The 24,401-nt window shown below is 68.4% G+C and overlaps 1 protein-coding gene across 4 annotated transcripts; it reads right to left on the bottom strand.

Annotated features, from left to right (window-relative positions):
• Positions 1-270: 270 nt before the first annotated feature.
• On the bottom strand, positions 271-24,249 carry ARHGEF2 (Rho/Rac guanine nucleotide exchange factor 2). 4 transcript variants are annotated; one of them, XM_074929169.1, is made up of 27 exons: positions 24,184-24,249; positions 21,220-21,532; positions 20,831-21,002; positions 20,273-20,381; positions 19,963-20,002; positions 19,046-19,163; positions 9,746-9,896; positions 9,263-9,330; positions 9,032-9,095; positions 8,670-8,799; positions 8,475-8,584; positions 8,245-8,391; positions 7,193-7,443; positions 6,976-7,101; positions 6,610-6,727; positions 6,240-6,497; positions 5,022-5,098; positions 4,755-4,924; positions 4,559-4,626; positions 4,273-4,464; positions 3,333-3,428; positions 3,148-3,215; positions 2,991-3,032; positions 2,804-2,854; positions 1,778-2,197; positions 932-1,124; positions 271-832 (listed from the first exon to the last, which is right to left on the bottom strand). In XM_074929169.1, exons 2-27 carry the CDS (start codon positions 21,510-21,512, stop codon positions 747-749), a joined length of 3,618 nt encoding a protein of 1,205 aa, XP_074785270.1. In that variant the 5' UTR covers positions 21,513-21,532; positions 24,184-24,249; the 3' UTR covers positions 271-746. The 4 variants fall into 4 exon arrangements, with proteins under 4 accessions (XP_074785270.1, XP_074785272.1, XP_074785271.1 ...); XM_074929171.1 differs by lacking the exons at positions 19,046-19,163; positions 19,963-20,002; positions 20,273-20,381; ... (1 more) ...; positions 21,220-21,532; positions 24,184-24,249 and adding exons at positions 14,181-14,283; positions 14,932-15,015; XM_074929170.1 differs by lacking the exons at positions 19,046-19,163; positions 19,963-20,002; positions 20,273-20,381; ... (1 more) ...; positions 21,220-21,532; positions 24,184-24,249 and adding an exon at positions 14,932-15,043.
• Between the last annotated feature and the right edge of the window lie 152 nt (positions 24,250-24,401).

Raw genomic sequence — 24,401 nt, forward strand, 5'->3', positions numbered from 1 at the left:
CTCATGGCACAGCTGAGGCCGCACGCGCTCAGTGCACGCCCTGACCGCAGCACGCCGCCCCCCCCCCCCCCCCCGGTGCCTGGATCCACTCCTGCAGCCCGCCCCCCCCCCCGGCACAGTTTGGGTCCAAACTGGTCTTTTTAATTATTTTCCAATTTTTTTTTTTTTTTTTTTTTATTATACAGTTAAACCGAGGGGAACCAACCGATTAACACCACCTGTCCCGGCCCCCCCCACCCCCCCACCCCGAGCAGCCCCCCCCCCAAAAAAAAACAGGGGTGGGGGACAAGCTTTGGTCGAGAGGGGCTCACCCCCACTGGGGACGTCACCGCTGTCTGGGGGGGGTGGTGTGTGTGGGGGGGGACACACCACACCCCCCCCCCCCCCCGGCTGCCTCCTCCCACCCCAAGACGACAAAATAAATAAATAAATCCGAGGGGCGAGAGAGGACGGGGGGGGGACATTGTCCCAAAATGCTGCCTCCCCCCCCCCCCCCGCCCCGTCCCCACCAGCTTGGAGGAGGGGAGGGGGCAACCAGACACCCCCCCCGTGCCGTGAGGCTCCCACGGGAATAGCAGCTCCCCCCCAAAAAACACACCCCCGGGTGCCCCCCACCCCCCTGCCCCGCTGTTCCCAACCCCCCCACCCCGCCCCCAGCCGGATCCTGCCCCCAGCGTCTCCTTCGGGGGGGCGAGGGGGGGTTTGTGGGGTGCTGGGGGGGCCCGGGGGGGGGCTCGAGCCGGTCCCTAACTGTCCGAGGAGCCCCCGTCGCCCTCCTTCAGCTCCTGGCTGCTCTCCACCTCCTCGGGGATATCCTGCATCCTCAGGAAATCTACGGAAAAATAGGGGGTTACCCCCCCCCCCGCAACAATCCGAGGGGAAAAGGGGGGGCCCAGGGCTGGTTCCCCCCGGCCCCACCCCGGGGACCCACCTCGGGGGCTGGCGGGGGGGGAGTGGCGGCTCCCCAAAGCCTCGTCCTCCAGGAGCGCGTCCAGGGCGTCGTCACCCTCCTCCCGCAGGCGGTCGGGGTCCCCCCCCCCCCGGTAATCCAGCTCCTGGCGCGGGCAGGGGGCGAAGGCGGGGTGGTGGTAGCTCAGGCTGGCGGGGTGGGGGCTGTGGCTCAGCTGCGGGGACGGGGGGGCAAGGGGGGGGGTCAGGCCTGAGGCCGGACGCACTCGTGTCACACATGAGTGTATCCTCACCCCCCCCCCAGGCCCCAAACCCGGGCGGGCTGAGGCCGGACGCACTCGTGTCACACATGAGTGTATCCTCACCCCCCCCCAGGCCCCAAACCCGGGTGGGCTGAGGCCGGACGCACTCGTGTCACACATGAGTGTATCCTCACCCCCCCCCCAGGCCCCAAACCCGGGCGGGCTGAGGCCGGACGCACTCGTGTCACACATGAGTGTATCCTCACCCCCCCCCAGGCCCCAAACCCGGGCGGGCTGAGGCCGGACGCACTCGTGTCACACATGAGTGTATCCTCACCCCCCCCCAGGCCCCAAACCCGGGTGGGCTGAGGCCAGACACACTCGTGTCACACATGAGTGTATCCTCACCCCCCCCCCAGGCCCCAAACCCGGGCGGGCTGAGGCCGGACGCACTCGTGTCACACATGAGTGTATCCTCACCCCCCCCCAGGCCCCAAACCCGGGTGGGCTGAGGCCGGACGCACTCGTGTCACACATGAGTGTATCCTCACCCCCCCCCAGGCCCCAAACCCGGGTGGGCTGAGGCCGGACGCACTCGTGTCACGCCGGCCCCCCCTCCCCGGTACCTGGGGCGGGGTGAAGCTGAGGTAAAGCGCGTCCCCGGCGGGCAGACTCCTCCGCCGCGGGTCGACGCGCCGTCCCCTGGGGCCGCCGCCATCTTGCCGCAGGGCGCCCAGGTGCCTCCGGGCCTCCTCCAGCTCGCGCTCCAGGCGCCCGCGCTCCTGCTCGCTGTCCCGCAGCCGCGCCTCCAGCGCCGCCGCCTCCTGCGCCCGCTCCTGGCAGAGCTGCCGGCAGCGCCCCAGCTCCTCCTGCACCAGCCCGTGTTGGCGCTGCAGCAGCGCCAGCTCCGTGGCTCCCGCCTTCTCGCCCGCTGCCCGCGCTGCCGGCTCGGCCGGGGCGGCCGCGGAGCCGCGGCGCGACGGCGGCTTCTCCGGACCCTCCTGCAGCTGCAGCTCCAGCAGCGTGTCCTGCTGGCTCACCACCGCCTGCGGGGAGGCGGGCAGGGTGGGCAGGGGCGCGGGCAGGGGCGCGGGCAGGGGGGCGCGGGCAGGGGGGCGCGGGCAGGGGGGCGCGGGCAGGGGGGCGATGCAGCAGAGGGGTGCAGGCGGGAGGATGATGTAGGCAGGAGGTAGAGGCAGGGGGATGATGCGGGCAGGGGGTGACGTAGGTGGGGGGTGATGTAGGCAGAGGGTGCAGGCAGGAGGATGGTGTAGGCAGAGATGTGCGTAGGCAGGGGGGTGTTTAGGCAGGGGGTGCAGGCAGGGGGGTGTTTAGGCAGGGGGTGTGGGCAGGGGGATGGATGTAGGCAGGAGGGTGCAGGCAGGGGGGTGTTTAGGCAGGGGTTGTTTAGGCAGGGGGTGCAGGCAGGGGGGGTGTTTAGGCAGGGGGTGCGGGCAGGGGGGTGTTTAGGCAGGGGGTGCAGGCAGGGGGGGTGTATTTAGGTGGGGGGGTTGTAGGCCGGCACAGGGATACAGGCAGGGGCATGGATGCGGGCAGGGGGTGCGGGCAGGGGGTGCGGGCAGGGGGTGCGGGCAGGGCAGGGGGGACGCCGGCTGGTCCCCCCCCGCCCCCCCGAGCGAGGCCCCACCCACCTGCAGCCCGTGCAGGAGCCCGTAGAGGTTCACCAGCCGCTGGTTGATCTCCTGCGAGGGGGGGAGGAGGGGGCAGGACGTCACCCCTGGGGAAACTGAGGCACGGCCACGCCCCCGGGAGGGACCTCCCGAGATGCTCCCCCAAACCGCCCCCCCAAACCGCCCCCCCAAACCGGCCCCCCCTTACCTCCTGGGGTACCCTCTGCAGCACCTGGTTACCGTTCCCGTCCTACGGAGAGAGACCGGTGACACCGCGGTGGCCCCGGCACGGGGTGGGGGTGTCCCGTGCCCCCCCCCTCCTCGGTGTGTGTCCCCCCCGGTGCGTGTGTCCCCCCCGCGCTCACCCGCTGCCCCGCGTCCGACTCCGCCCGGCAGAACTCCAGGGAGCCGTTGAAGCTGCCGGCGTCGCCGTCTGCGGGGAGAGGCGGGGGGTCAGTCCCGCTGCGGTGCCGGGGGGACCCCCCCAGCCAGGCACAGACCCCCCCCGCCAGGCACAGACCCCCCCCGCCCCCCCCAGCCCCCATCTCACTGCTGGCGCCGGGGCTGGGGCAGCTCTCGCCCTCGGTGAGGTTGTTCTGGTCGCGGTCGCGGCCGGCGCCGGTGAAGATTTCCTTCAGGCACTCCACTGCGGGGGGGCGCAGGATGAGGCCCGCGCCGGGCACCCCCCAGCCCAGCCCCGTGCCTCAGTTTCCCCATCCGAGAGCCCCCAGAGCCTCCAAGAGCACCTCAAAGCATCCCAGAGCGTCCCGGAGCCTCCCAGAGTGTCCCAGAACATCCCTGAACGTCCCAGAACATCCCAGAGCATCCTGGAGCCTCCCAGAGCTTCCCAGAACATCCCAGAGCATCCCAGAGTGTCCCAGAGTAACCCAGACCATCCCAGAACATCCTGGAGTGTCCCAGAACATCCCAGAGCCTCCCAGAGTGTCCCAAAATGTCCCAGAACATCCCAGAATGTCCCAGAACATCCCAGAGCATCCTGGAGTGTCCTGGAGCCTCCCAGAGCTTCCCAGAACATCCCAGAGCCTCCCAGAGTGTCCCAGAGTATCCCGAAATGTCCCAGAACATCCCAGAATGTCCCAGAACATCCCAGAGCATCCCAGAGCATCCTGGAGTGTCCCAGAGCCTCCCAGAGCATCCCAGAACATCCCAGAGTATCCCAGAGTGTCCCAGAACATCCCAAAATGTCCCAGAACATCCTGGAGTGTCCCGGAGCCTCCCAGAGTGTTCCAGAGTATCCCGGAATGTCCCAGAGCCTCCCAGAACATCCCAGAGTGTCCCAGAACATCCCAGAGCCTCCCAGAGTGTCCCAGAGTAACCCAGACCATCCCAGAACATCCCAGAGCCTCCCAGAACATCCCAGAACATCCTGGAGTGTCCTAGAGCCTCCCAGAGCATCCCGGAGTGCTGGAACATGCCAAAGGGTCCCCCAGCATCCCGGAGCGTCCCGGAGCGTCCCGGAGCGTCCGTACCTTCGCGGATGGCGTCGTGGAGCAGCTTTTCCCCTCGGGAACCCTCGGCCGAGTCGGAGCGGAAGAGGGAGCGGGGGGCCAGGGTGGGCGAAGGCTCCTCGCAGCCGCTGGCCAGGGCCAGCATGTCGGCAAAGAGCCCCACCTTCTCCTCCAGCAGCGCCGTGATCTTCCGGTCGTGCTGCAGGATACGGTCTGCGGGGCCGGAGGGGGGGGGTGAGCAGGGATGGAGGAGGTGGGGGGGGACACAGAGGGGGACGGGGGGGACCCCCGCGGCAGCAGCCCCCACCTTTCAGCTTGCGTAAGGACGCTTCGATCTCCGTCTCGATCAGAGGAAAGTCCTGGCGGCTGGGACAGCTGGGAGGGATCGGGGGGGGGTCAAACCCACGCTCTGCACTTTATCAAAGGGTCCCCAGCCTCCCCCCCTCCAAAAAAAAAAATAAATCCGCGTGTGTGTGTGTGTGTGTCCCGGGGTTGGCACTCACAGGCCGACCGTCTGCTGGATGACTTTCATCCAGTTGTTGCGGTCGTCGCGGGAGGCGGCGTGGACCTCGTACATCTCCGGCGGCGCCCCGCTGATGAGGAACATCCCCTTCTCCTGGTTGGCGATGTCCCGCACGATGAGGTTTTGCAGGGAGATGACGGCTGGTTTGTCCTGCGGGACGGGCTCGCAATGACGTCGGGATGGCAGAAGGGGCCCGGCGGGGGGCCGGGGGGGGGGCCGGGGGGGGGAGCAGGTGGCGGCGGCTCACCAGCATGGGGAAGGTGAATTTCTGGTCCTTCTCTTGCAGGAAGATGAGGACGTCGGTCATCAGCAGCACCAGGACGTCTGGGAGGGGGGGCGCAGGGCCGTGAGATGCCGCGGGGGGGTGAGGTGGGGGGGTGTCCCGCCACGCTGAGCCCCAGGGCCCCCCCAGATTTGTCCATGGAGGGGGAGGGCCACCCGGCACCCCTGCGCCTGGCACCCTGCCCCGTGCCGAGGACCTCCACCCCCTGGTGCCCCCACCTCCTGCTCCCCCAGCGCCCCAATGCCCAGCTTCCCCCTGCCCTGGCACCCCAGTACCCCCATCCCACAGCCCCCTGGTCCCCCAGTACCCCCATCCCACAGCCCCCTGGTCCCCAGTATCCCCATCCCACAGCTCCCTGGTCCCCCAGTATCCCCATGCCCTGGTTCCCCATTCCTTAGCACCCTGGTCACCCAGTACTCCCACCCCACAGCTCCCTGTTCCCCCAGTATCCCCATCCCACAGCTCCCTGGTCCCCCAGTATCCCCATGCCCTGGTTCCCCATTCCTTAGCACCCTGGTCACCCAGTACTCCCACCCCACAGCTCCCTGTTCCCCCAGTATCCCCATCCCACAGCCCCCTGGTCCCCCAGTACCCCCATCCCACAGCCCCCTGGTCCCCCAGTATCCCCATCCCACAGCTCCCTGGTCCCCCAGTATCCCCATGCCCTGGTTCCCCATTCCTTAGCACCCTGGTCACCCAGTACTCCCACCCCACAGCTCCCTGTTCCCCCAGTATCCCCATCCCCTAATCCCCCAATTCCTTGGCACCCCAGTCCCCCAGTATCCCCATTCCCTGGCATCCCCATGCCCTGGTACCCCCACCCCCTGGCACCCTGGGCATCCCCAACCCCTGGTCCCCTACCCCACAGCTCCCTGTTCCCCCAGTATCCCCATCTCCTAGTCCCCCAATTCCTTGGCACCCCGGTCCCCCAGTACCCCCATTCCCTGGCATCCCCATGCCCTGGTCACCCAATTCCTTGGCACCCTGGACCCCCAGTATCCCCATCCCACAGCCCCCTGGTCCCCAGTATCCCCATCTCCTAGTCCCCCAATTCCTTGGCACCCTGCTCCCCCAGTACCCCCATCCCACAGCACCCTGGTTTCCCCAGTATCCCCATGCCCTGGTCCCCCCACCCCTTGTCACCCTGCTCCCCCAGCACCCCCACGTGCCCCCCCCCAGCACCTTTGAAGCGCCCGGCGGCCGTTTTCCAGAGCAGGCACCCGCTGTGCACCAGCTTGCGGCGCAGGAGCTCGTCCTTGCCGAAGACGCCGGCGCGGCTCTCCCAGTGCAGCTGCACCTTGGCGCGACCGTCCACGCGCCTGTAGACGTCCCAGAGCCGCGCGTTCATCTCGCACGTGTGCACCTCCTCGTTGACGGAGGAGATGAGCTCCTTCACCAGCTTCAGCGCTCGCGACAGGTCCGCCGAGTCGCCCTCGTTGTCTGGGGGGACACACACGCACACGGTCATGGCTGGAAACCCCCCAAGCCCTCCCCAAAATGCAGGCAGCCCCCCCCCCGGCCTCCCCCCGCCACCCCGAGGCCGCCCCGTTACCTTTGGAGTTTTTCAGGATGCGCTCGATGAGCACCGGGTACTTGGTGATCCTCTGCGTCACCAGCAGGATGCACTCGGGCACCCCGTGACGGCGCAGCAGCGGCGAGCGCGTCATCCTCTGCGCGGCCGCGGGGCGGGGGGGAAGCACAGGGCACCCCGTTAGCACCCCCCCGGCACACGCACCCCCCCCCACGGGGCTCATAACCACGCTGGGAGGGATTCGGGGGAGATACCCAATGGGGGAAACTGAGGCACGGAGCCGGTAGAGGCTCCTCCAGCGGGACACGAAGCCCAGAACGTGCAGGGACACCCCGACACCCACCCTGGGGGTCCCCCCGGAGCCTTGCGGGGGCGACAGGGGCTCACCCGGATGAACTGCTGGAAGCGCTTGTCACGGGCCAGCAGGTCCTTGTACTCCTTCACGGCCTTGGTGTGTTTGCTGCAGAACTCGGAGTAGGCTTTCTTCAGCTGCTCCGCGCTGGCGCCCGAAAACTGAGCGGGAGGGGAAAACGAGGGGACGTCGGCGAGCCCGTATCCCCCCCCCGACCCCGCCAGCACCCTGGTGGCCCCACGCCGTCCCCACCTGGTTGACCAGGATGTCCCCCAGGCGGTTGATGACAAAATTCTTGTTGCTGTCGTGGGCCAGGGACTCGCGGCGCCGCTCCAGGAGCTGCGCCAGGAACCGCTCGTGGATCTGGCTCAGCTCGTCCACGCAGGGGAAGATCTTCTGCACCGTGGCCGGGTCCACCTGCAGGTCCTCCAGCATGGCCTTGCGGAACATGGTGGCCATGATCTTCAGCGTGCGGACGTGGTGGATCTCCGTCTGGATCAGCTCTGCGGCGCCGGGGGGTGGGTGAGGAGGGGACGGCCGCCGCGGCGGGGACCAGCGCGCTCCGCCCCGTGGGGACAGCCCAGCCCCACCGCCCCCGGGGGGTCCCCAGCCCTTCGTCCCCACCCCTGTGTCCCCTGCCCTGTCCCTGCGTCCCCACCTCTGCACTCCCACCTCTGGTGTGTCTCTGTGTCCCCTGCCCTGTCCCTGTGGCCCCCAGCTTTGTATCTCTGACCTGTCCCTACATCTCAGACCCACCTGTGTCCCCTATCCTGTCCCTCTGTCCCCTGCCCTGTCCCTACGTCCAGCTTTGCATTTCTGATCTGTCCCTGTGTCCCCTGCCCTGTCCCTGTGTCCCCACCTCTGCACTCCCACCTCTGGTGTGTCTCTGTGTCCCCTGCCCTGTCCCTGTGTCCCCATCTCTGACCTGTCCCCACGTCCCCATCTCTTCCCACCCATCCCCACATCTCTGACCCATCCCCGTGTCCCCTTCCCTGTCCTCACATCCCCATCCCTGCACCTCTGACACGTCCCTGTGTCCCCCACCCTGTCCCCACGTCCATCTCTACATCTCCCATGTACCCCTGTGTCCCCTACCCCGTCCCTGTGTCCCCACCTCTGACCTGTCCCCACGTCCCCAACTCTTCCCACCCAGCCCCACACCTCCGACCCATCCCCGTGTCCCCCACCCTGTCCCTGCACCCCCACACCTGCAGCTCCGACCCACCCCCTGTGTCCCCAATCCATCCCCCAGCTGTCCCGGTGTCCCCTGCCCCGTCCCACCGGTCCCCGGGGGGGCCGCTCACCGTAGATGACGTCCTGGCGCTTCATGACGTCCATCTTGTGCTGCTGCAGGTAGCTGTTGTCCACCGCCAAGCTCCAGGAATCCGCCTCAAAGTCCTTCCCGTCCGTCTCGAAGTCGCTCATCAGCTGGTTGAGGATGACGTCGGGGCCTGCGCGGGAGGGCGGGGGGGAATAGCGAGGGGGTGGCCCTGCGCCCCGCGTGTCCCCCCCCCTTGCCCCGGCGGGTCCCCACCTTCGTCAATGAGCGACTCCACGGAGAGCGTCCGGTTCCGCACGTTGAGGGAGTCCGTGGACTGGGACAGGATGCGCCGTATCCCCAGGGGAGACTCATCGTTAAACGTCCTGGGGACGGGGGGGGCGTGGCACATGTTGGGGACACTCTGGGGACCCCCATTTCCACGCCACAAACCCCCCCCGCCCAATTTACCCCGCGATGTTGGTCGTGGAGACGCTCTTGGAGAGGGAGAGGGAGGGTCGGCCGCGGCGGGGACCCAGCAGCGTCTGGCGGAAGCTCTCCGAGGGGTAAATGGCCGAGTTGGGGCGCTCCCGGACGGCGGCTGGGGGGGGGACACACGTACACAGCGGGGGGGTCAGCGCCGTGACCCCCCCGGCCTGCACCGCTGTCCCCACTGCCCGCGGGGGACACCCCGATAGCGCATCCCCCCGCTCTATGCCCCTCGGCCCCCCCCTGGGGTGTCCCCTGCCGCAAGGACACCTCGGTGACAGGCAGCATGGGGGGGGGGGGGGGGGGGGGAAGGGCTCCCCCCCGCCACATCACACCCCACTCACTTTTATTGCGCAGCGAGACCGACTGCAGCGCCGAGCTGTTCTTCAGCAGCGCCGCTTTCTGTTGCTGGGGGAGGGAGCGGAGGCGTCACGGCGGGTGTCACCGTGTCCGTGTGTCCGTCCCTCCTCCCACCCCCCCCCCCCCAAAAAAAAAAAAAAAAAACAAAACACCCAAAAACAACCCCTGGAGCGGCTGAGACCGGCCAGCTCGTGTCACTTGTGGTGGGCGCTCACCTTCTGCTTCACCTTGGTGCAGTTGGGCAGCGTGTCCTTGCAGCGGTTGTGGATGGTGACGTTGCAGGCTGCAAGGGGGGGGACACACACACACAAAAAAAAATGGGGAGAGGTGACACCACAGCCACCCCTGGTCCGTCCCCTCGCCCAGCCCGGGGGGGCCGCCAGCGCCGGAGCGACGGGAGCAGATGCGGGGGGAATCCGGGGGGATGTGGATTAACGGCAGCTGCCGGGGAGCAGCTGAGCCGCCGCGGGGCCACCGAGCGCCCCCCCCCCCAGCAGGGGCTGGAAGGTGTCGGCCGCCTCGCCGGGACGCACCGGGGCGGCACGTCGGCATTTTTGAGGATACCTCAGAGAAACCAGCTCCGGGAGGGTCCCCCCTGCCCCGCGGCACGAATCCGCGGAGCCGAACCGGGACCGAGCGGCCTCGCGGCGACGGGGGGGGGGGGGGGCAAAGCCCCCGCGGCCGTTTTGGCTACTCACTGGGGCAGATGAGAGCCTCCTTGGCCGTGATGCTCTTGTTGCAGGCGAAGCACATGGTCATGCCGGAGACGGTGATGGTGGTGAAGAGGTGGCCGTTGGTGTACCGGGCGTCCTTGTCCTTCCCCTCCTTCATCTTCTCCTTCTCCTTGCTCTGCCCGGAGAGATGCGGCGGGCGCCTGACGGGGCTGCGGCACAGCGGGCGCCCGGTGGCCCCCCCCGGCCCCCCGGGTCCCGCTTGCCTCGGGACGCGGCTCATGGTGGCGGGGAGGTGGGGGTGAAGCGGGACACCCCGCTCCCCGCCGAGGCCGGGGGGGTCCTGCCGGCCCGGGGAGGGGGCCCCGGGGAGCCGAGCGGCTGGGGAGAAGCCACCCCGATCGCTCCGCTCGCCCGTGCTTCCCATCATCCCATAACCATGACAACCGGGCGGCTGCGGGAGAGATCCCCCCCGCCCCAGCACATGTCCCCCCCGCACCCCGGCACCGCAGCCGCCAGCCCCAATGGGGACGAGATGCGGGGGCCGCCGGGGGGGGGGCGGTGACGACGCTCCCCGGCCCCCACGGGGGCTGGGGGCATCGCCGGAGCATCGCAGCCGCCAGCCCTGCGCCTCCCCACCTCCCGATTTTTAGCCAAAGTGGGTATTTCCACCCTTTTTCCCCCCCCAAAAAAAACCCGGGGGGTTTGGAGGCCAGCTGCCCCCCCCCGGGGATGGTTTCGGGGTCCGGTTTGGGGACCCCGAGGCTGCCGGTGCCGGGCCGCGGGTTTTCCGGAACAGGGGAGCGAGCCGGCGTTATCCCGAGCGTCTCCAAGGCTCCTGCCTCGGACCCCCCCCCGCGCCCCGAGCGCCACAGAGGAGCCTTTGTGTGCCCCCCCCCCACCCCCCCAGCACCCGGCCGCGCCTGGCACCGGGGCACCCGCCGAGCGGACCCTCTCCGCACCAGCCCCCCCAAACCCACCGGGGTCCCCGATCCCCCTTCCCGCGGCTCAGCGATGCCAAGGGGGGGGGGGGGGCCGGTTTCCATCCCCACTGCCGACCCCCCCACACACACCCCTCCCGGGAAGGCGGGTGGGAGGCGGAGGGCCCCCCCCCCGTGAGGAGCCAGGTGGGGAGGAAGGTGAGGAAGACCACGGGACAGGAGTGGGGGTCCCCCCACACCGCGGCCCCCAGGGAAGGGGAGAGGCCGGGGTGGGGGGGTCGCGGCCGCGCTGAGGTGGGGGGGGGACACCCCACAGGGTGCCCCCGGAGCCGGGGGGGGGTCGGGCGCTCACCCGCTCTCCGCAGAGGGGGCTCTCCACCTCCCCGGCCGCCGGGAACGGGGCGCAGGAGCAGCAGCACATCCCGGCCCCCCCCGGCCCCCCCCGGGAGCGAGCGGCACCCGCGGAGCCTCCGGCCACAACATCTGCCCCGCGATTGTTCCCGGGCCTGGTGGGGGATTTTTTTTTTTTGTTGGTTTTTTTTTTTTTTTGCTTTGCTTGTTTCTTTGCTTTGCCTTTTTTGTTGTTGTTGTTGCTTTTTTCTGTTTTGGTTTGTTTTGGTTTTTTACTTCTTTTGCCTTTTTGTCTTTCCTTTTTTTTTTTCTTTCTTTTGCTTTACTTTTTTCCTTTCTTTTTCCCTTTTTTTTTTCTTTCCTTCTCCTTTCTTTCTCCTTTCTTTTCTTTTCAGCCTTTTTTCCTGCTTTCCTTTTTTCCTGCCCTTTCTCCCCCCCCTTTTTTTTTTTTTGCCTTCCTTTCCTCTGCTTTTCAATCCTTTTTCTCCGCTTTCTTTTCCTCCGCTTTCCTTTTTCTAATTTTCCTTTTTTCTTCCTCTTGTTCTGTTTTTGCTCCCCCCCCCCCCGCAGTTCCTCCAGCCCCGGCCGCAGGAAACCGAACCGCCGCCAGACAAAGGCGGGAGGCGATTCCCCTTCCTGCAGCCGCGGCCCCCCCCCGCCACCAGCCCCCCCTGGATTTGCTCCCCGACACCGCCTCCCACCCAGCCCGGACCCCCACCCTGCCTGGGTCCCCCCCACCCCACAAAGGCCACACTGGGGGGGACACAACGGCCGCAACCAGTGCCCTAAAATCCCCCGAGGCTTCAGTATCACCCCCAGATGCCCTGCAAGTATTTTTTTTTTGGGGGGGGGGGGTCACATGCAGCCCCTCACCCGTCTATAGAAGGCAGAGTACGTGGGGGGGGGGTGTTTGGGGGCTCGGAGCCCCACAGCTGCCCACCATGGACAGAGGGGGGGCCATTTCAGACCCCCACCCAGCCTGGACACCTGGGTGCGACTGCGGGTTTGGGGGTGCCAGGCTGCACCCCACGACCCGGAGCGGGGGGGGGACACACGACAGGCAGGACACGAGCGTGGCAGTAAACAACCCGGGGAGGGGGGAACTTGTGGCCACCACCTCCATCCCCAGTGCCCCCCAAAAAACCCCCCGCGGTGGCTGCCTCAAAGCAACCCCCCCCCCCAGCATCACCCCGCACCGAACCCCAACCCCGGCGGCACCGAAACGGGGGGGTTCAGCCAAAACCCCGACACGGGCACCGCGGCTCCTCCAGGCCGGGGGTTTCGGGGGGTCCCTCTGCATCCGACCTCTGCGGCGCTCACGGGGAGCAGAAAGTTTCTCCGCTTTAAAATAGAATTTTGGGGGGGGGGGGGGAAATTTTTTTTTTTTAAATTTTTTTTTTAATTTTTTTTTTTTTTCCGACGCCTACGGCGGGTGTATTTCTGTTGGCACCGACACGACTTCGCCCAAGATAGCCCGTTTCTTTTCCTGCGTGAGAACACACCCGCGCCAACCTCCGGAGCCCACGAACTCCAGCCAGACCCGCGGCGGGGGGGGAGAAAAAAAGATTTTTGGGGTGATGACAACCCCAGTGCCATCACCCCATGGTGTGTGTCTCTCCCTGTCCCCCCCCCCCAAAAAAAAAAGCAAAAAAAAAAGCCACCTGCAGCATCACCACCTCCGGGTGCGAAGAGCTTGGGGGGGAGGGGGGGGGGGGGGGAAGAGGGAGAGAAGCCCCCCCAAAACAGCGAAGGTTTGACCTGGGTGATGGATCTGACCCCCCCCCAACAGCCTCAGGGAGCTGTGTGGGTCCTCTCCTTGTTGGGGGACCGGCCCCCCCCTCGCTGGGGACGGTCCCCCCCCTCCGCGTGGAACCCCGGCGCTGAACAAAGCCGGCGGCGAGGCAACAAAAGATGCCGCCACGCCGGGGCCGAGACCGCGCCGGGATCCCCGGGAGATCCGTCCCCCCCCCAAAAAAAACGGGGTGTCCCGCCCCCCCGGCATACAAAAGACCCGTTTTAGCCCCGAATTTTCTCCCCTCTGAGGTTTTAAGCCACCAGAGGAGCGGCGCTGTGGTTTTGGGGGGGTGCAGCGTGGGACCCCCCCCTCTCTGCTGTTTTGGGGCTCCAAGGAAGCGGCAGCGTCGGGGGGGGGGGGTGTACCCCAAAAGCAGGTTCCGCCCCGGGAGATGGGGTCTCCTGCGTTATAAATCCGAGGTGGGATGGGGGGGGGTGTCCCCCACATTCCATCCGCCACCAGCACAACCCAGCCAGGGGGGTCCCACGGCTGTGACCCCCCCACGCTGCTGCCTCGGAGGGGGGCCCCCCCATTTCTAAAGCGGTGACAGCTGGCAGGGGCCACTCTCCAAGCGCCTGAGAGCCGTCCCCTCCCCGGGGCTTGGGGGGGGGTCACACCAACAGCCCCCCCCACCCGCCCCCCCACCCCGGCCTTGGGTGGGGCGAAACGGGCTTTGATGAAACTTTCTTTAAACAAAAACCGCCATTTCCCCCCGCGCCCCCCCCGCTCCTGGCCGGCGCAGGAACCAACAACCACTTCCCCCCCCCACACACACCCCTCACCACCACCCCCCCCCCCCCCAAAACCCGGACCCCCAAAACTCCAACCGCGGCCGGCTCAGCCCCGACAAACTCGGTGCATGCAAGGCCGGGCCACGCCGGCGCTGGGATCTTCCCCCCCCCACACCCCCAAAAATCCCCGTTTCGGGGTAAACTGAGGCGGGTTGGGAGCGGGGGGGGGGAGCTTTGCACGCCGGCCTTGCACACCCACCTGCCTGGCACGCCCGCAGCAGCAGCACAAAGCCCCGCCAAGCCCGGCACCAGCTGGGTCCGTCCCCCCCCCTCCCCTTTACCCCCCCCCACTGTCGCCCATCGTTTCGCCACGCCGGCGATTGCCACATGCTCCGGTAGCACGACGGCGCCGGACACCCCCACACCCCCCCCCAACTCACCCCCCAGTCCCGGGTGGTGGGAAAACTCCCCCCCCCCCCCCTCCCCTCCTCAAACCCCGGGGACACGAGCAGCCCAGTTCTCCGTGCCTCAGTTTCCCCATCGCTCGGGCTTTGTCTCGGATGGGCTGCGGGCAAGAAAACTGGGGTGCGGGGGGGTCCCACCTGGCTCCCACCCCCTCGGCAGGAGGAGAAGGCGACCCTCACCCGCCGTGCCGGAGCTGGAGGGTTCCCACGGCACCAAAGGGCCTTCGGCTTCGGCGGAAACAAGGCTGACGGGCGCGGGCGACGGAGGAAGTTTGGGCCGTGGCTTCGCCGAAGAAGAAGAAGGAAGAAGAAGAAGAAGAAGAAGAAGAAAGTTCTCGGCGGGATGTTCGACGCGGGGGGGCGGCGGCGGCGATTCCCGCCCGGCTGCGGGGCGTCAGGGCGAGGCCGGCGGGGCGAGGGCGGCGGGCAGCGGGGCGGGCAGGAGGGTTATTGTCTTCCCAGGAGACCCCGCTGCACAATGGGGAGCGGCTGCGCCCAGGCTGGCGGAGGATCCTCGCCCCCCCCCCGCTCCCTTTCCACCACCCCCCCCCCAGCCCTTTGCTAGGGACCCCCCCCAAAGTACATCAACATCCCCCCCCCCCCCTTCCCCGCTCCTTAGGAGATCACCCCATCCCCGCAGCCCCTCTCACTATGGCAGGAACCCCCCCAAACTGCCCCCCCACAGGCTGGATGGGGAAGGGAACAACCCCCCCCTAAATTAGGGGGGGGGCAGCGACCTGAGCATGAGCCCCCTCCCCACCCGGGGGGGGCGGGATTGAACCTCCCTGTACTGGATGAGGGTGACCCCTCCCTCTCCCAGCAGGGGCAGGGGGGGAAGTGCCCCCCCAAAAAAAAAAAAAAGAAGGGGGGGGTGCCGGGGGGTCTCCTCGCTGTTTTTTTTTGGGGGGGGGGATCGCTCGCCGGGACCCACCTTGGCACGATCGCTCCTGGCCCGGGTCAGCGACTCGATGCGGGACATAATCCGCGGAGCCGCTGCGCTCCGGCCGGCCCTGCCCGCTCCTGCCCGCTCCTGCCTGCAGCCGGGCTCCGCCCCCCCCGAACCCCCCCCCGGGGGCGGGTCGCGCTGCCGGCCCCGGCCTCGTGCTGCCCGCGGGCCTTTGTTCGAGCCGGGACCGGTAACGGGCAGGATCGGGCCCCGGGGAGGGGACCGGCAGCCTTGGCAGCGGCCGCTCGGGAGTCGCTCCGGAGTCGCTCCGGATCCGGCCGCGGGTGGTGAGAACGGGCAGCCCAACGCCGCTCCGGATCGCCCCGGATGGGTGCCCCGGCCCTGCCTCCCCTGCCTCAGTTTCCCTACTTTTGGGGGCCACGACTCACCCCCCGCCCTGGGTGACACCGACCCCGCAGCCACGGGGGCTGGAACCCCAAAAAGGGGGGAAAATCCCGTGGGATTTCCACCCCCCCCTCTGCCACGGGACTCCCCAAAACTCCCCCAAAGCCCCAAATACCCCCAAAGCCCGGTTTTGGGGTGACACACAGACCCCATCCCCGCACCGGGGGGGGGGGGCCCAGCGCGACCTTTTTCCTCCATTTCGAGCTTTTTATCTCCCAAACGGAGCAAAGCGGCGCCGGAGCCGCCCCCCCGCCAGCCCCTTGGGGGGGGGGGGCTGATGCTTCCCCCCAGCTTTCGGGAGGCGATGCAGAAAAAGCCGCTTTCCCATGCGGATCCCCAGCACGGAAGTCAAGCGGGAGCCCGCGCCAGGAGCTGGACCCTTAACTCGCTGGCTGGGGGAAGCCGGGATTTATTGGATTTATCCCGCTCGCTGCCAGAGATAACGCTCCCGAGGTACATTAACTCGCTGGCTGGGGGAAGCCGGGATTTATTGGATTTATCCCGCTCGCTGCCAGAGATAACGCTCCCGAGGTTGCCACGAGGCACCGGGGCTGTGGCCACCGGGAGGTTTTTTGGGGCGCCCCGTCCCCCCGGCGTCACCCGCGGCAAGAGCTGGGGCAAAGCCGCCCACCCCGCGTGGGTGCAAACGGCACCTTATGCAAATAAATGTCTCTTTTTTTCTCCCCGTTTCCGAGCCCGGTGGCATTTGACGCTCACCAAGGTGACGGGGACAAAACCGCGTGGGCAAGCGGGAGCCGGTGGCTCCTGGTTTAATGAGTAACCGCGCAAGGCCTGGCGCTGCCCGGGGCGAGCTGCCTCGATTTCCCCGCGGAAATCCTTGCCAGCGGCAAAGGAAAGGGCCCGGCGGCGCCGACCCCGGCCCCGCAAACCCCGCGGGAAACGGGGGGGCGGCCCCCACACCCGCAGCTCCCGGGGAAGAGGAGAAGTCGGGAGCCGGAGCGGATCCGCGGGGAAAACGCATCCCCTGAGCCCAACGCAGGCGGCAGCCGCGGGCGGTAACCCCGCGCGGGCTCGGGCCTGGGCGGGGGCCCCACTGCCAAGGCCGGGTTTTAATTAAATCCCGGTCCCAAAAGCAGAAGCAAACCCTCGCGAGGCCGCCCCGAGCTTTGGCAGCGGGAGGACGTGGTCACGCTCCCGCTTCCACCCAGGGCCTAATTCCTAATTTTTCATTTCCTCCCTGGGCGCGAACCCCTCCGGCCGGGGTCTGCTTCTGCTTCCCCCTCCCCGGCCGTCACCCTAAACCAGCCCCAAAACCAACGGCAGGAAACCCCAAAGGGGCCACCCCGGGGCAGGATGAGGCCGCCGAGGAGGCCCCGGTGGTCCCGGGGGGGGGCCGGTGCCGTTCCCCACGTGGCAAGGTCGGGTCCGGGCGCTGGAAAGCCCCGCGGTGCCACGGGCATCACGTGGGGGATGAGGGCGAAGGGGGAAGCGGCAGCGGCTCGGCCGTCAAAAGTCAGGAAGGGAAGAAATGGGGGGGCAGAGGGGACCCCCACGTCCCCAGCGAGGGGGGAAACCGCGGGGGTCCCCTCACCACGCCTCACCCCAGCGCCAGCCCCTCGCCAAAATCGCCGACGGGCATCGCCGCGGGGAGGCGGCCACCCCGTGGCACGGGGCTGCCGGCTCCCAGGGTCCCCCCCCACCCCGCAGCCCCCCACCCTCCCCCAGGCCGTCCCCGGGTGCTCGGGCGAGACCTGCTGACACCCCGGGACCCCCGTGGGGCCCCCGAGTCCGAGCCGTTCCCGTGACCCCGCGCAGGCCGTGGCGGGGGCTCCCTGGGGCCCCGTCACCTCCCGTTATTATTTCTTCCCGAAATAGCAGAGTCCCTCCCCGCTGCGGCCCCCCCGCTCCCACTGCCCAGCCAGCACCCCCCCTCCAACCCCCCCCAGCTCCAGCTTGTCCCCCCAGAATGGCCCTGGGAGCTCTCTGCTGCCTGCAGACCTCCGGGGGTCCCCTCTATTGGGGGCCCCCCCTCAAGCCCCAGGACCCCGGGGACCCCATCCCTGCCGCAGCCTCCGCTCGGGACCCCCCCAAGCCACGAGTACACACATGACCCGGGATCTGTGTGTCGTCCCCCCCCCACGGGGACAGTGCCACCCCGGTGCCACCAGCACTGCAGGGACCGTGTTGGGGCGGCTCTGCCGTGCACCCCCCCGCACCCCAATTTCCCACCACCCCCTCGCCCCTGCCTGACGCAATCGCCGCGTGCCCGGCCCCGCGTCCCACCAGGATCGACCCCCCCCTTTCCCCATCCACCCGCCCCGGGGGGGGGGGGACAGATCCGGACCACCGGCACCCCCGGCCTTTGAGGACGCTTCTCCCCGCCTTGAGATTTTCTAGGACAGACTTTGCTAAGCCGGGACTTGGCGAGAGCCTGGCCTGAGCCGCCCTCTCCTCCCGCTGAATCAGAATCGTAATAAATCCCGGATTTAAACCCATTTGCAGCCCCGGTTCGGCGCCCAGCGGGGTGGGACGAGGACGGAGCCATCCTGACCACGGGGTCCGGACGCTGCCGCCATGCCGGGGGGGGGACGGACCGTGGCCCCCATGATGATGTTAACAGCTGGCCGCTAATCCGGCTGGCCGCAGCCCGGCAGGGAGGAGGCAGGATGAGATCAGGGGCCGCGGCGGGGGCCGGGGGGGGGAGAATTAACGGCTTTGTATGGCGGCAAATTGCAACCCCGGGGGGCTGCTTTGGGGGGGGCGAGGTGGGCTTCTTCCCCCCCAAAAAGAGGGTGGCAGGGGGTGGGCTGGAGCGCTACAGGACATAAAGCAATCGGTGGCCCCCATGTTGCCAAGATGGCGTGTGTGTTGCTGTGCCTCAGTTTCCCCCAAGATCCTTGCGCCGGGGGGGGGGGGGGAGCAGTGATCGGGAAGGGCCCCCCCCGTGCCCCCTCGCTGCCCCATGCCCCCCCCCCCCCCCCCCCCCGAGCCAACCGAAGCATCCCGGCACCCTACGAGCAGGCGTCGCCGCTCGAGGAGAAACGGGGAAACTGAGGCACTGGGGGGGGGGGTTCTCAGCAGGGTCCTGTCGCCCCTTCGAGCTGGGAAGGAGCCGAAGGAAAAATATCCCAGAAGAAGGAACGACGGGCGGCAGGAAGCGGCCGGGCCGGAGCGGAGGGGCCCGGGGGAGGGCGCGCAGGCGGGGAGCTCCGCGCACAAACAAGCGCCCGCCGCCAGGAAAAGCCGCACTTCCTCGGCCGGGGGTGGGGACCGTCCCCCCAACCCCGCGCTGGGCAGGGGTCCCCCCCGGTTCAGGCCCACCCTTCCCTAAACGTCTCGCTGCCGGGGGGGCCCAGCGGCTTCGCCCCCGGCACCCGCCGCCGTCCCGGCCCCGGATGCGCCGTGACGGCGTCAACGTGGGGACGGGGACCAGGGGGCGACGGCGGCGACACCGAAACCGCAGCACCGGTAGCCGGGTGGGAACCCGGTAGCCACTGGGCAAGCGCCTCTGACCCTGAGCACTTTCGGGGTTCCCCCCCCTCGCCCCTCGGCTTTAACCCCCAGAATTTGAAAACCAGCGTTCAACGGCGCCAGGCAGGAGAGGGGAAACTGAGGCACGGCTTCCCCAAAGGGCAGAGCATCAACTGACCCCCCTGCCCCAATCCCAACCCCCCCGTCACGTTTTGGGGAGGGAATCCCCCCCCCCCAACCCCCCTCCGCTCCCCCTCTTTACCTTCGTCTTCCCCGTCATCCTCCTGATGAAGCTGAGGGTCCTGCCCAGGGGGGTTTCTTCCCAGCTGTGGCCCCCCCCCGCCTCTCCCGCCAGCTGCCCGCAGCTCCCGGCGCCGAAGCTGCAGGAGACGGAGGATCCAGCCTGGACAATCCCGCTCTGTCCCCGGGGCCGGGAAACAGGGAGGAGCGAGCCCGGCCGCCGCGGCCCCCCGGCTTCTGCGGGGCGGCTGCTCCGCGCCCAGCTGGGGCGAGCACAGAGCCCTTTCTGTTCGCCCCGAGCCCCGCGGGGTGCCGGGATGAGCCCCCCCACGCCAGGCTGGTGGTCACGGCCCCTCCTCGCTGACCCCCAGCCCGTAATTCGGGGAGCAGGGAGGTGGTTCTGGTTTGGATGGGGGTAGCCGCAAGGTTGTGGGGTGCTACGGGCATGGACCCCCCCTGTCCCGGGTCCTCGGGGATGCCCCGGGTGGGGGACACAGAGGGGGGGTGGCCGCAGGGGCCACACAGCACCATCCTGCTTGGTGAGGAGGTTCAGGGCCGGCTTGTCCCCGTCCCCAGGAACCGCCGCCCTAACGAAGACGGGAATGGGCTGTGACAGGCGCTGGGGACGGGGGGGGGCCCTGCCAGGAGGGGGGGCTGGCACCCAGGGGACAGGGAGGGGGACACTGTCCCCTCCAGCCTGCTGCTCCCCGAGGTTTTGCTCCTGCTGACCCCGACGCTGGGTGTGAGTGAATTGCGTCAGGTCTCAGCCTGACCCCGTCCCACGCAGCCAGCCCGTCGCCCCTCTGCAGCCACGAGCAAAAAAATCCCTTTTTGGGCCAATATTCTCCTCTCTAAATCTCCTTGCGGGGGGGTCCCTGAGTTGCCTCACTGCCACCCCAGCACAGGGGTACAACGTGTCCCCGTCCCCCCCCGACTCACCCATTGACCAAGCTCTGCTGCGAGGAGAAGGGGGAAATTTCTGCAACGGAAAAAAAAAAAAAAAAAAACAGAATTTAAAAAGGGGCCGAAGCTTCGGCGAGAGAAGCCAAGTCTGGGCAGCGAAGCATCCGCCGGGCCCAGGGCTGTCGCGGCGGCGGGGACGAGAAATAATTAACTTTGGCGGCATCGCCATCGATTTTGGGCCGTTATTAGGGAGGTTTGAGCAGGGACGGGGATGCAGCGCCGGGAGCGGGGACCGTCACCCCCGTCCCACCCGGGGGGGGACACACACGCGGGTGCCGCGACTCACCGTCCGCGTCGGGGAAGCTGTCAATGACGCCGAGTGACACGGATTTGGAGAGGGCGCAGCCACCCGTGCTCTGCCTGGCCCGGCTCGCCGGCAGCCTCCGCGCGTCCTCCTGCCAGTGGGCACGGGGTTGGCAACCGGGGGCCACCGGCTGCTGGCCCTGCCAGCCTCTGCTTGCCCTTCGGGTGGCACAGGGCAGCTGCCGGTTGCCGGGACGGCGCATCCAGGCTCGGACCGGTGTCGGATGGTTCCCAGGCTCTCATTTTTCCCTCCCCACGGTTGATCCCCAAAATTAAACCTCTCCCAGAGGATCACACAGCTTGGGGAGGGGCACCCCGGTCCCGGGATGATGGCAAAGCCACCTGTCGATGGCAAAGCCACCCGGGCCGACGGCAAAGCCACCCGGGCCGTGGCTTTCCTGGGGACCCACCATGATCCCCCCTCCTGGGGTCCCCTACCCTCACCCCTGAGTCCATCCCCTGGCTGCAGGTGGGTGCTGGGTGACAGGACACCCTGGGGGGGGGGGCAGGAGGAGGAGGAGGAGGAGGAGGAAGCTCCTACCTGCGCCCGCTGCACATCGGCCTCGTCCTCGTCCTGGGAGAGGAGGGACTCCAGGTCGTCGTTGCTGTGGATGAGGGGGGCTCGCCGGGGGTCCCGCCGGTGCCCCCCCAGCCCGTCCAGCTGCTCCGCGCTGGAGTCGATGTCGTCGGGGCTCAGCCCCTTGAGGCTCACGCTGCGGTGGGGAGGGGGGAGCCTGAGCCGGGGCTGGGGGGGCACCAAACCAGCACCCCCCAACCCCGTGGGGCGAGCCTTGCTCCGGCACCTCCCTTCTGGGGCATCGCCCGTCCCTGGGGCGCTGCGCGGAGAACCCCGACGTCTGGACCGGGGGGGGGGGGCTCGGGGGATGGAATTTGAGGGGGGGGGACACACACGGGGCAGGTCACCGCTACCTGAGCTGGTCGTAGCCGGGGACCCCCCGCAGCTCCTTGCCCGGCTCCCAGCTGTGCCGGCGGAAGGGATCCCGGGAGCGGATGGAGGTCCGGAGGGCGCAGGATCGCCGCAACGGCACCCCCCGAAAGCCATCTTCATCCTCCTCTTCCTCCTCCTCGCCCCCCCAGCCGGCCTCGGGGCTGGGGCCGGGGGCTGCGACGGGCTCCAGGGCCGACCCGCAGCGACGTTTCTGGGCCGGGACCCCGCCGAGGGCACCGTCGTGGGGACCCCCGAAGATGTCGGGGCCGTCCATGCTGCGCTCAGGGCCGGACGCTGCGGGAGGGAGGAGCAGAGGCCTCGGCTCAGGGCATGAAACGAGTTGGGGGGGTCTCAGCTGAGCTCTGCAACCCCCCCGCCCCACTCCCAAGCTCCCCCAGATTGTTTTTACGGCCGCGTTCAGGGTTTTAAAGAGCCCGCAAAGGTTATGGTGGCTGTAAAGAGGAGCTGCGTGTCCCCCCCACGGCGCTGCCCTCGCCGAGCGCGGGGCCCCCCGACCCTGCAGCGCCGGCGCCGCGATGAAGAGGGTTCCCGGCCCCCACCCCTGCACAAACACGGCCCGGGGGGGCCGCGGCTGGCAGGAACACACAGAAACACCCACTCGAGGCCGAGCGCGGCCCCGCACCTCGCGGCCGGTTACTCATTAAGCGCCCAGGAATTTGGCTGGGATGAGAGCGGCTCCGCGCCGGCTTGGCCAGGGCGGGGGGGCTGAGCGGTGACAGCGTCCCACCGCCCCAGGGTGACCCCGCAAGGATGCAGCCACCCCCCCCAACCTGGGCAGAACCCCCCCGGATTACCACCTCGCTGGGGTGACCCCCCCGGAGCAGCTGTCCCTTGGGAGGGGACGCTCAGGCCGTTTCGCGCAGGGACCTGGATTTAGGCCGGTGGCATCTGGCCCCTGCGTGCGCCGGCCCCGGCGCAGCAGCAGGATGGGACCAGGAGAGGTTCTGGGATGGGACCCGCGGGGATTTCAGGCGGGCTGTGCCCCCCCACAAAAGGCCACGGCCGGCTGGGGAAGCCCCCGAGCACCCCGACACCCCCTGAGCACCCTGACACGCCCGGGCTGCCCGCACCAAGCGGCCATCAAAGCCCTTACAGAAAGGCCACTGCGGGGTGCAGCTTTTAGCCCCCCCAAACCCAGCTCCCCATCACGGCCGGTCCCTCCACCTTGCAGCAGCATCAGCGCAGCGCTGCTGGCCCTGGCCGGACCACGGCACCCCCCTCCCCATTAAGCAAAACCCTTTCTCCTGCTGCTGGGAGCGAGCTGGAGCCGGGGCTGCGAACCCCAGCGGGGCACCCCAATCCTGCCCATCGCTCCGGCCCACACCTGCCCCTAATCCCAAAATCCCGAGGCCGGTGCCTGCGGCATCCGCTGGGGCTGGCGCATCCTCCCCGACTCGCCCTGCTGCGCCCCAGCCCCATGGGCAGCTCTGCCCCCCCCAGCCCGCCCCGCCTGGGACAGGGAGGGAAATGGGATGAGCTCAGACGCTTTCCTGTTTTTACATTCCCAGCCCAGTCAGCTGATATAAAAAAAAAAAAAAAAACCAAAAAACACTTTCCTCTGTGTCTGCCCATCATCTGCCCTTCGATCTGCCCAGGACAGGACCCGAGCGAGCGGCTTTGCCGTAAATCCAGGAGAAGAAAGAAATAGCAAAGACGGTGCCCATCGCTCGGCAGCGCTTCCGCCACCAATAACCGACTCTCCCCAAAAGCACACAAGGTGATTTACGGGCTCCCAGCCCCGTACAGGTGTCAGCGCCCAGAAAAGCAACTTAAATGCCCAGAAACTTCCCGGTTTAGTGCCAGTAACCAGCTGGGAATGTCGGGGTGTAAACCCAACCTGAGCAGGGAGCGGGCAGGACGCAGGGACGGGATCCCGGCGCAACGTCACGGCTGAGGAGCATCCCCCGAGTCAAACCCCGACCCTGCGGGCGACCCTCCGGCCTCATCATCCCCCCCCCGCCGCCGCCTGCCCCCTCCCCGGGGTGCACCCCCACACCCCAACAAACCAAACCGACCCCGTCGGCGCTGGGACACCGGCACGGCTCCCCCGGGCAGGGCACGGCGGCGTCACCCGGCGCTGAGCCCCGCGTTTGTATTTCAACCCCCCCAAAATGTCGGTGAGCACCAGCTGGAGAGCAGCGAGGCGGCCGGGGATCGCGTTACCCGCGGGCTGGGCTCGCCAACGGCCTTCGGCTCCCGGGTGGGACACGGGGGCCACGGCCCGGCGGCTCAGCCCAGGCGGGGACAGGGACTGCGGGGAGATGGCCCCAGCCAGCCGCTCTGCTCCGCGCTGAGAACGGCCAGCGCTCATCGCTGGAGTGCATGGATGGGGTCAGGACAGCACCGGGTCCCCTCCCTGCCTGCTCCAGCCCAGCGTGGGGACAAGAAGTGTCCCCAGACGCCCCGGGTGCCACCACGCGCCCCGGCAGCTCCGCCGGCGCTTCGGACGCAGCCGGAGCAGCGAGAAGCAAATTCTCCCTCCTAAACCCACCCCGCCCCGACGCCAAGGCACGGTCCATCCTTCGGCCGAGGGCAAAGCCACCTCTGCTCCGGGCGGGACACGGGGCTCAGCACCTTGTCCCTGATTGCACCCCGATTCCCCGGCGAGGATTCAGCACTGGCCACCGGCTCTTCTCGGTGGCCAGAGGATGCTCGTGCCGGCCACCACCGCCGGCCGGGGAAACCGAGGACCAAAGGGACGAGCGACCGGCTCGAGGGTCACGACACCAAAACTTTGGGGCAAATCCCCTCGGGACCAGGGAGGGACCCGCGGGTGCAGCGGCAGCACAGGGCAAAGGGCCGGGAAGGTGCCGGGGGGGGGACAAAGCAGCGGCAGCGGGTGAGACGGGTGCTGCGGCACCCACGAGGGGGGACGGCGGCTCAGGGCACCCCCCAGGGCACCCCCCGGGCTGCCAGGGACGTACCTGTCGGTGACACGGCGGGTGGGCCCCATGGGACCCCTGCAGCGATGCCCAACTCCCAGCTGGGTGCCCTCCTCCTCCTCCCCCTCCGGTCCCTGCCTCTTTCACACACAAAATAAACCAGGAACCACCTGGCAAATCGGATCCTTTTCCCTGTTAACCCTTTGTCCTGCATCAACGCAGATCCTCCGCACCGTCCTCGCCAGCGGAGAGGCGGACAC

This window comes from Athene noctua, chromosome 29 (genome assembly GCF_965140245.1).
Source record: "Athene noctua chromosome 29, bAthNoc1.hap1.1, whole genome shotgun sequence".
In the NCBI taxonomy this organism is placed as follows: domain Eukaryota; kingdom Metazoa; phylum Chordata; class Aves; order Strigiformes; family Strigidae; genus Athene; species Athene noctua.

What these genes read in the sequence shown, in the direction of transcription:
- ARHGEF2 (XM_074929169.1), bottom strand. Translation starts at nt 21,512, where the DNA reads ATGGACGGCCCCGACATCTTCGGGGGTCCCCACGACGGTGCCCTCGGC. An exon ending in TCCACGACCAACATCGCGGG is followed by an intron (nt 8,585 to 8,669) that starts GTAAATTGGGCG and finishes CCCCGTCCCCAG; the next exon opens with GACGTTTAACGATGAGTCTC. An exon ending in AGTCGGACGCGGGGCAGCGG is followed by an intron (nt 3,033 to 3,147) that starts GTGAGCGCGGGG and finishes CTCTCTCCGTAG; the next exon opens with GACGGGAACGGTAACCAGGT.